Source organism: Salvelinus namaycush, chromosome 19 (genome assembly GCF_016432855.1).
Source record: "Salvelinus namaycush isolate Seneca chromosome 19, SaNama_1.0, whole genome shotgun sequence".
Classification (NCBI taxonomy): Eukaryota; Metazoa; Chordata; class Actinopteri; order Salmoniformes; family Salmonidae; genus Salvelinus; species Salvelinus namaycush.
In genome coordinates, this window is record NC_052325.1 from 19,208,400 (window position 1) to 19,219,287 (window position 10,888).

Consider the following 10,888-nt stretch of genomic DNA (forward strand, 5'->3'; position numbering starts at 1 on the left):
GGACTCCTCACATTTACATACCTTTTTAGGACCCTGCTTTCCAGACATCATAGAAGCACAGAAATTACACTCATGAGCTAGAAAAAAAATCTAATATGAGGAAATCACCGAAAGTTGCTGACTTCTTGAAAAAAGATCACTTGTAATTTTACCACCTACTTGAGACCGCACATTGCAAATCAAATCAAATCAAATTGGTCAAATACACATGGTTAGCAGACGTTAATGCGAGTGTAGCGCATTGCTTGTGCTTCTAGTTCCGACCGTGCAGTAATATCTAACAAGTAATGTAACAATTTCACAACAACTACCTTTTACACACAAGTGTAAAGGAATGAATACGAATATGTGCATATAAATATATGAATGAGCGATGGCCGAACGGCATAGGCAAGATGCAGTAGATGGTATAGAGTACAGTATATACATATGAGATGAGTAATGCAGGGTATGTAAACATTATATAAAGTGGCATTGTTTAAAGTGACTAGTGATACATTTATTACATCGATATTTGATGCATTCATTCTATTTTATGACTGAAAATATTGCATGTAGAATGCCACAATGATGCAACACGGATGGCAACTCAACGGCTGTAGTGTAGTTCTACTGTAGTGTAGTTCTACTGTAGTGTAGTTCTACTGTAAAGTATTTAAACTGGAACAACCATTTCAGTAATGGAGTCATTATATCCAAGTAACAGATTAATAGTTTAGAAAAATGTATTTTATTTTTCTGTAACATTCAAAGTCAGCAGGCTTTGTATTCTTGAGACCTTAGTCACTCCAAAAGTGAACAACCCACCTGGGAAAACTTCCCCCAAACAGAGTGAGATGGAGGACATTCATCAACTGCCTATGAGCTTAAGTCAAGTAAGTCCCATTAAATCCTCAGAGGTACACCAAGATAGAAGCATCTTATACACTTATTATCTCTGATCTGCAACTATTTTGTTGTGTACATAGAACTTTACTGCTCTCCAGTCCCTGTTTACTAGCGCTTGGGGAGAAGCAGCAATGCATTTCTCACAGTCTTGTTTTCCAGGCCTTTTTCCCATTCGGATAAAATTCATCAAGGAATCTTCAACTGCATCCACCTCTATTGTCGACCAAAACCTTTTTGTTCCTTTGGCACCTTTGGAAAGAGATGACATTATGAATGACTACATTAAATAAAGGTTGAGTACAATACAGTATGTGTTCATCTCTGTATTAACTCTACCAGGTTGCAGCTGTATCTGCAGAGAGTGTTGAGGTTAAACTAACAATCCCAACTAAATAACTACATAGAGAAGGATGTGAGAGAAGAATGTGCAATGCTGACATCAAGGCAGAGTCAATCTGTATGAAATCTAAGCCCATCAAAAGGTTTGCAATGTAATCCTTCTAATAAAAGCAATACTTATTAAATTAAGTTCCCTCACCCAGGAAAAACAATGTAAAGTGTGGTAATCCTTCTGTGTTATCATCTATCCTGACACACTAGTTCAGATCTAACGTCTTGACTTGTGTCCAATCCAAACTGAACCGTTCTGTGCTGGCATGGTTGGAAATACACTAACTGATGAAAACAGGATTGATCTGGACCAGCACAGTACCATAAGCTGACACTACAGAGTGAAAACGCACTGACTGAAGGCAGCAGGAAACATGCTTACTGTGTGAGCCTCTCCTTTGTCCCAGCTTTCCCTTGGTCATTGGCTGTTTGGCCCGAATCGCTGACATCTCTCCTGGAAAACATCAGTGGAAATCATGTCAGTTTCACCCAATCCAACCTATCAACCAATCCATAAGCGATAACTGTTGGAAAAACTCAAAATGCAGGTTTATAACAGCTGTGCCATTCAAGCCTATTGAATATGGTATGAGAGGGACGGCTACAGCCACCCAAACCCTACAGATACAGCCATGTATTGAGAGGGGAAAGCACAATACCATGCTGAAATGAAGGCAGACTCCATCCTAACCTTTTTCACACCACTGTACAATCCAAACTGAACCGTTCTGTGCTGGCATGGTTGGAAATACACTAACTGATGAAGACAAAACAGATCTGGACCAGCACAGTACGGCCAGAATACTTATGGCACCGACAGAGATGGTCGCCTCGCTTCGCGTTCTTAGGAAACTATGCAGTATTTTGTTTTTTAATGTGTTATTTCTTACATTGATACCCCAGGAAATCTTAAGTTTTATTACATACAGCCGGGAAGAACTACTGGATATAAGAGCAACGTCAACTACCAACATTAAGTCCAGGAATATGACTTTCCCAAAGCGGATCCTCTGTTTCGACTATCACCCAGGGCAATGCATCAGATCCCAGTAGGTGACCCAAAACAACGGCGCCACAGATGGCAGATGGCGCGGTCTTCTGGTCAGGCTCTGTAGACGGGCACATCGCCCACATCTCACGAGTATACTACTCGCCAATGTCCAATCTCTTGACATCAAGGTAGACGAAATTCGAGCAAGGGTTGCCTTCCAGAGAGACATCAGAGATAGTAACATTCTCTGTTTCACGGAAACATGGCTCACTCGGGATACGTTATCAGAGTACGTAGAGTCACCCGGTTTCTTCACGCATCTCAGAAACAAACATCTCTCTGGTAAGAAGAAGGGCGGGGGTGTATGCCTTATGATTAACAATTCGGGGTGTGATCATAACAACATACAGGAAACTCAAGTCCTTTTACTCACCTGACCTAGAATTCCTCACAATCAAATGCCGGCCGCATTATCTACCTAGAGAAATCTCTTCGATTATAATCACAGCCGTGTATATCCCCCCCAAGAAGATACCTCAACGGCCCTGAAAGAACTTCATTGGACTCTATGTAAACTGGAAACCACATATCCTGAGGCTGCTTTTATTGTAGATGGGGATTTTAGCGAGGCTAATCTGAAAACAAGCTCCCTAAATTTTATCAGCATATGGAATGCGTGACCCGGGCTGGCATGATTCTGGTTCATTGCTACTCTAACTTCTGCGACGTATACAAAGCCCTCCCTCGCCCTCCTTTCGCAAATCTGACCACGACTCCATTTTGTTGCTCCCAGCCTATAGACAGAAACTAAAACAGGAAACGCCTGTGCTCAGGTCTGTTCAACGCTGGTCCGACCAATCTGATTCCACGTTTCAAGATTGCTTCGGTCACGTGGACTGGGATCGAGTTTATTTGAAAGTGCATCAGTGATGTTGTACCCACGGTGACTATTAAAACCTTCCCCAACCAGAAACCGTGGATTGATGGCAGCATTCGCGCAAAACTTGAAAGCGCGAACCACTGCTTTTAATCATGGCAAGGCGACCGGAAACATGACCGAACACAAACAGTGTAGCTATTCCCTAGGCAAGGCAATCAAACAAGCTAAGCGTCAGTATAGAGACAGAGTAGAGTCGCAATTCAACGGCTCAGACACAAGACGTATGTGGCAGGGTCTACAGTCAATCACGGATTACAAAAAGAAAACCAGCCCCGTTGCGGACACCGATGTCTTGCTCCCAGACAAACTAAACAACTTCTTTGCTTGCTTTGAGGACAATACAGTGCCACTGACACGGCCCGCTACCAAAACCTGCGGGCTCTCCTTCACTGCAGCCAACGTGAGTAAAACATTTAAACGTGTTAACCCTCACAAGGCTGCTGGCCCAGACGGCATTCCTAGCCGCGTCCTCAGAGCATGCGCAGACCAGCTGGCTGGTGTGTTTACAGACATATTCAATCAATCCTTATCCCAGCCTGCTGTGCCCACATGCTTCAAGAAGGCCACCATTGTTCATGTTCCCAAGAAAGCTAAGGTAACTGAGCTAAATGACTAGCACCCCGTAGCACTCACCTCCGTCATCATGAAGTGCTTTGAGAGACTAGTCAAGGACCATATCACCTCCACCCTACCTGACACCTAGACCCACTCGAATTTGCTTACCGCACCAATAGGTCCACAGACAACGCAATCGCAATCACACTGCCCTAACCCATCTGGACAAGAGGAATACCTATGTAAGAATGTTGTTCATCGATTACAGCTCAGCATTTAACACCATAGTACCCTCCAAACTCGTCATTAAGCTCGAGACCCACCGCCCTGTGCAACTGGGACCTCGACTTCCTGACGGGCCACCCCCAGGCGGTGAGGGTAGGAAACATCTCCACCCCGCTGATCCTCAACACTGGGTCCCCACAAGGGTGCGTTCTCAGCTCTCTCCTGTACTCCCTGTTCACCCATGACTGCGTGGCCATGCACTCCTCCAACTCAATCATCAAGTTTGCAGACGACACTACAGTGGTAGGCTTGATTACCAACAACGATGAGACGGCCTACAGGGAGGAGGTGAGGGCCCTCGGAGTGTGGTGTCAGGAAAATAACCTCACACTCAACATCAACAAAACAACCTCAGGAGGCTGAAGAAATTTGGCTTGTCACCAAAAACACTCACAAACTTTTACAGATGCACAATCGAGAGCATCCTGTCGGGCTGTATCACCGCCTGGTACGGCAACTGCTCCGCCCACAACCGTAAGGCTCTCCAGAGGGTAGTGAGGTCTGCACAACGCATCACCGGGGGCAAACTACCTGCCCTCATGGACAACTACACCACCCGATGTCACAGAAAGGCCAAAAAGACCATCAAGGACAACAACCACCCGAGCCACTGCCTGTTCACCCCACTATCATCCAGAAGGCGAGGTCAGTACAGGTGCATCAAAGCTGGGACTGAAAAACAGCTTCTATCTCAAGGCCATCAGACTTACACTGACTGAAGGCAGCAGGAAACATGCTTACCGTGTGAGTCTCTCTTTTGCCCCAGCTTTCCCTTGGTCATTGGCTTTTTGGCCCGAATCACTGACATCTCTCCTGGAAAACATCAGTGGAAAACATGTAATTTTCAAACAGGACATTGTAATTAAGAATAGGTCCATGTGTATGTAAAGTATAGACATACCTGTCAGATTTTCTTCATAAAAATTGCCTTCCTCTGATGATCCTGGGACATAACCATCTACACTGTTGCCAATGCTGGTTATTGAGTCATCAGTCTTGTATCCAAGCATAGCTTTGGTCAACTGTATTGAAGAAAAAAATTATATTGGATAACTAGACAGATGACAAAGTATTTGGACACCGGCACATTTTGATTAGTTACGACTGTGCTCCTCTACTTGTTTATGTTATAATACTATGAATATGGGATGAAAGTGCACACTTGCCCATCTTTGATTTACAAAGCTGATTCACAAGAACTTACAGTATGTGCTGGTGTTGAATGACACTTTAACTTACGTATATACTGTCTGTTCTGATCAACGGTGGTGCATCATCCAACACATTGACTATCGACCCAGAAGTACTGGCAGCCTCAGAGGTACTGGCAGCCTCAGAGGTACTGGCAGCCTCAGAGGTACTGGCAGCCTCGGTGTCTGACATCTAAGGATACAATAAAATGATATTAGTCATGTGCAAATTAGGCAATAGGATATGATAACGATTCAACCATCCCCAGTATCCTCATTCTAAACAACTGACAAACCTGCGCTTCGGGATTTATCTTTTCCTTTTCAAATCTGGCCTCACAAGTTGAACTATGCTTCTTTAGATTTTACATGCGCCTTCTTAGCCTCTGCAGTGCCTTTGTAAAGGAAGACAAAAAGAATAGTTGAGACTTAATAGAATGACAAGATTGCTCGGCACACAACAGGGGATGGGCTGGGGGACACCAATGACTGTTATCATTGACTAATAGAGGTCCAACAAACATCTATTACAATTTCTGTTTTTTTAAACTACTTTCAAGGTAAAAAAGCAAGTATAAGCATAACATAAGCACATTATGCAAGTTCCTGCATGCAACTAAAGCTGAATCTGTTTTTATGGATGGACTAAAAGAGAATCAGTATGAGTGGTTTGGCTAAAGCAAGGCAAGCGTACTCTAAATACTAGGCAAATCAGAAAACATACCGCATTGGTTACTTTGTAGGTTCCTGGACTCTTATCTTCCATTATGTTTTAGATCTTAAAAAATCTGTGTAAGAAATAGGGATTTGGTTAAAGAATCTGCCAATATATGTATGTATTGTATGTATGTATTTTTCAAGACAGTGAATTGTCACAGTCCTACCAAAATTGACACTTTCCACAACCCTTATTCTTGTTGTGGTGTTTCACTCTTTTATGTGCAAAAAAAAAAAGAACTAGGAACCGCACCACGCCCCTCCCCCCACCCAAACTAATGTCCATGGTTTTCAATAAAAAAAATCTGGTCACTTATTTCTTAATTAGTTTAACATATTTCTTATTTTCATCTGAATTATTTCAATGTAAAAAACGGTATTTGGGTAAGAAAGGGCTATAAAAAACGGGCGCAACTTCAATACATGAATTTAATGAGGGGGTTTAAATATTTTAACACACATACAGGCTTATAACTTGACAAAATAGATGAAAAGGAACTGGCTTTTCTTGCTAGCTTGTTACACTATAGCAATATTATTTTCCAATGCATGTAACATTGTTAACCACAATCATGTATTCTGAATCAAAGACACGTTTACCAATTATGCTAAACTTATTAGCTAGCTTGCAACCATAGCTAGCATATTATTATTTTTTAACTAGCATGGGTAGCATGCTAACCGTTAGCTAGCACGCTAACCGTTAGCTAGCACGCTAACAGTTAGCTAGCACACTAACCGTTAGCAAGCCACAAATAACTATAAGGTAGAAACATGCAAAGTAACAATTGCGCATTAATGAATTGTTTGGATAAACCTGCCAATTTCAATCTGTCATGACGCAGTATATCTGACACAATGCGGCTTTCAGACATGTCAATGCATGTTGGATTCCACCGAAAGACATACATGACTGACATTAATTCATTAAAAATAAAGACAACGAGAACATGCATTGCTTGTCAATACACCAAATACAATTTTAGCTAAAATATTGGTTAACAGTTTAGTTAATAGCTTACCTTCTTGCATGAATGCAAACATCTGCAACCATCCTCCTCTTCCTTAAAACACGTGCTGCACAGCTACTTCAGTGGTGATCACGCTCAGGCAGGGACAGGCTTGCCAGGTCAATTTCAAATTTCTAGGAGTCTGCTCAAAACCAGACTTCAAAACCCACCTTCACTAGCACAATTTTAGCAGAATACAGGGAAATTAATGATTTTTTAAAAATGCCATGTTGGTAACGTTGCAATATAGAAGTAGTATAACAACTTCCACCTAGCGACCAAAACCTTTCACCTGCCGCAAAGTTTTAAAAGTACATCAATAAACCACAAAATAGTGTACATGGCAACCTTGGGCAGAGATTTATGCTGCAACATGGGGGAGGGGGAACTGTGTATCTTTTATTATTATTATATTTTTATTAACAACAAATCAATACAGGAAGTACATATGGGAACACAAGTATATATAAATAATATACAAAGGACAGGGGAGGGGGGGGACTGTGTTGACCTATAAAACCTTTGATAGTTTGGTACTTTTGTGCACTTTGCAGTGGGGGAGGGGCAGGACCTCAAGCGGAAATTATGGCCAGTAGATATGCATAACAATGATTCCATCAGCCCAGATTTCTGAATATGTCTGCAATGTTATTACTGTTAGCCACATTTCCTTAGACAATTTGGGTTTGTAGCTTACACAATCAGTATCAGTGAGGTGTTAAGTGCAGCTACTTGAATGGTCTGTACATGAGAGATGGAGTGGTGGATATGTACATTTTTCACTGGGGAGACTTGCTGACACAAAAGTAGCTTATGGCAGGTTAATATTCGATCTAGCAACCTAACCCATCAGCAATCAGATGAATTACCTGCCCACAGACCACTCAAACAGCCTACTGATATTAACAACAGAGAGTTATGGGGAGGGAGGTATAATCAAAATGTCTGCTTAATGCTTTTGAGGGAGCAGCAGAAAAGTGTACCCAACCTGGGGTACAACTTGCTAGAATTGGTAGTTGAAGCAGTAGTAGTAGCCATGCAATGGCAGTAGTGTTGTAGTTGAGTCACAAAAGTCAGAGTCAATTCACAAGACCCTATGGCTACTCTGAGTTGAGTCAAAGTCACCAATGTTGGAGTCAGGAGTCGAGTCACAAGTCCCTATGGCTGAAATCAGAGTCCCACTGTTTGGTCCAAGAGTTCAAGTCTAAGACAATGGGTCCATATTAACTTAATATTAAGTTATTAACCCAGTCAGATAGTGGCAGGAGGAATTTGATCAATCATTTTTCATATCCCCTTTCTTTCTGTGCCAACAAATGTTTATATGCTACAGGTCAACCAGATTGTCAGCTAGCTAGCTAATTAGGTAACATGTTGAACATGGTGTGGCTGCACAGCTTCTTCATATTTGATGTAGTCTAAATAGAAACTGAAAGACACAGACAGACAGATACACCTCTATAAACTATACTGATGTCAGATATTAGTGGCTAATGTGCACATTCTGTGGAGGTCAACTAGATCTGTTAAAAGGTCTACAGCAACAACAACACATTTTATGTTTGTGTTAGAGAGCACATAACATGCCTATCTGAATTTAACTTAATCATTTGAAATCACATATTTCAATGTTAAGCTTTGATTTGTAACATTAACTGTTTTTCAGTGCATAGTAGTCTACAAGAGTCTGTAGAACAGGTTCATATTAGTGGTACAGTTGAGTGAAAATTCCAGCCAGCAGTTGAAATTTTGATACATTGTATGACACACCCTACACTACAGCCAATCATTGAGCAGCCTCCCATCCCCCTCTCCTTTACCAGGTCATATGCTGTATATTAAGGCCACATATAAGTATTAATGAACAAACAGCTATAGACTGTACTGAAGTCAGATATTAGTGGCTAATGTTAACATTCTGTGGAGGTCAACTGCTCCTAGATCTGTTAAAAGGTCTACAGCAATAACAACACATTTTATGTTTGTGTTAGAGAGCACATAACATGCCTATCTGAATTTAACTTAATCATTTGAAATCACAAATTTCAATGTTAAGCTTTGATTTGTAACATATTAACTGTTTTTCAGTGCATAGTAGTCTACAAGAGTCTGTAGAACAGGTTCATATTAGTGGTACAGTTGAGTGAGAATTCCAGCCAGCAGTTGAAATCCACCCACAACCACAAAGTCATATACACTGCTCAAAAAAATAAAGGGAACACTAAAATAACACATCCTAGATCTGAATGAATTAAATATTCTTATTAAATACTGTTTTCTTTACATAGTTAAATGTGCTGACAACAAAATCACACAAAAATGGTCAATGGAAATCAAATTTATCAACCCATGGAGGTCTGGATTTGGAGTCACACTCAAAATTAAAGTGGAAAACCACACTACAGGCTGATCCAACTTTGATGTAATGTCCTTAAAACAAGTCAAAATGAGGCTCAGCAGTGTGTGTGGCCTCCACGTGCCTGTATGACCTTCCTACAACGCCTGGGCATGCTCCTGATGAGGTGGCGGATGGTCTCCTGAGGGATCTCCTCCCAGACCTGGACTAAAGCATCCGCCAACTCCTGGACAGTCTGTGGTGCAACGTGGTGTTGGTAGATGGAGCGAGACATGATGTCCCAGATGTGCTCAATTGGATTCAGGTCTGGGGAACGGGTGGGCCAGTCCATAGCATCAATGCCTTCCTCTTGCAGGAACTGCTGACACACTCCAGCCACATGAGGTCTAGCATTGTCTTGCATTAGGAGGAACCCAGGGCCAACCGCACCAGCATATGGTCTCACAAGGGGTCTGAGGATCTCATCTCGGTACCTAATGGCAGTCAGGCTACCTCTGGCGAGCACATGGAGGGCTGTGCAGCCCCCCAAAGAAATGCCACCCCACACCATGACTGACCCACCGCCAAACCGGTCATGCTGGAGGATGTTGCAGGCAGCAGAACGTTCTCCACGGCGTCTCCAGACTCTGTCACGTCTGTCACATGTGCTCAGTGTGAACCTGCTTTCATCTGTGAAGAGCACTGGGCGCCAGTGGCAAATTTGCCAATCTTGGTGTTCTCTGGCAAATGCCAAACGTCCTGCACGGTGTTGGGCTGTAAGCACAACCCCCACCTGTGGACGTCGGGCCCTCATACCACCCTCATGGAGTCTGTTTCTGACCGTTTGAGCAGACACATGCACATTTGTGGCCTGCTGGAGGTCATTTTGCAGGGCTCTGGCAGTGCTCCTCCTACTCCTCCTTGCACAAAGGCGGAGGTAGCGGTCCTGCTGCTGGGTTGTTGCCCTCCTACGGCCTCCTCCACGTCTCCTGATGTACTGGCCTGTCTCCTGGTAGCGCCTCCATGCTCTGGACACTACGCTGACAGACACAGCAAACCTCCTTGCCACAGCTCGCATTGATGTGCCATCCTGGATGAGCTGCACTACCTGAGCCACTTGTGTGGGTTGTAGACTCCGTCTCATGCTACCACTAGAGTGAAAGCACCGCCAGCATTCAAAAGTGAACAAAACATCACCCAGGAAGCATAGGAACTGAGAAGTGGTCTGTGGTCACCACCAGCAGAACCACTCCTTTATTGGGGGTGTCTTGCTAATTGCCTATAATTTCCACCTGTTGTCTATTCCATTTGCACAACAGCATGTGAAATTTATTGTCAATCAGTGTTGCTTCCTAAGTGGACAGTTTGATTTCACAGAAGTGTGATTGACTTGGAGTTACATTGTGTTGTTTAAGTGTTCCCTTTATTTTTTTGAGCAGTGTATATTAAGGCCAAATATAAGTCTTAATGAAGAAACTGCTATAGACAATACTGAAGTAAGATATTAGTGGCTCATGTTAACATTATGTGGAGGTCAACTGATCCTAGATCTGTGACTTTAAGTGCCTAAAGCCAACTCTAATATAC

At 42.7% G+C, this 10,888-nt stretch overlaps 1 protein-coding gene across 2 annotated transcripts; it reads right to left on the reverse strand.

The window, feature by feature from the left end:
* Positions 1–711: 711 nt before the first annotated feature.
* Positions 712–9,023, reverse strand: LOC120064211. Of its 2 annotated transcripts, XM_039014615.1 has the most exons (8): positions 6,979–9,023; positions 5,964–6,027; positions 5,536–5,634; positions 5,289–5,432; positions 4,951–5,071; positions 4,791–4,862; positions 1,661–1,732; positions 712–1,137 (listed from the first exon to the last, which is right to left on the reverse strand). In XM_039014615.1, the coding sequence occupies exons 4-8, from the start codon at positions 5,430–5,432 to the stop codon at positions 932–934; spliced, it is 615 nt and encodes a 204-aa protein (XP_038870543.1). In that variant the 5' UTR covers positions 5,536–5,634; positions 5,964–6,027; positions 6,979–9,023; the 3' UTR covers positions 712–931. The 2 variants fall into 2 exon arrangements, with proteins under 2 accessions (XP_038870543.1, XP_038870542.1); XM_039014614.1 differs by having other exon boundaries at positions 5,964–9,023.
* Between the last annotated feature and the right edge of the window lie 1,865 nt (positions 9,024–10,888).

Excerpts from the sequence above, each read along its gene's own strand:
- LOC120064211 (XM_039014615.1), bottom strand. The coding sequence starts at position 5,432 with ATGTCAGACACCGAGGCTGCCAGTACCTCTGAGGCTGCCAGTACCTCT. Across the intron at positions 5,072-5,288 it reads TCAGAACAGACAGTATATAC|TTGACCAAAGCTATGCTTGG; the intron begins GTAAGTTAAAGT and ends TCTTCAATACAG. Across the intron at positions 4,863-4,950 it reads TTATGAAGAAAATCTGACAG|GAGAGATGTCAGTGATTCGG; the intron begins GTATGTCTATAC and ends GATGTTTTCCAG.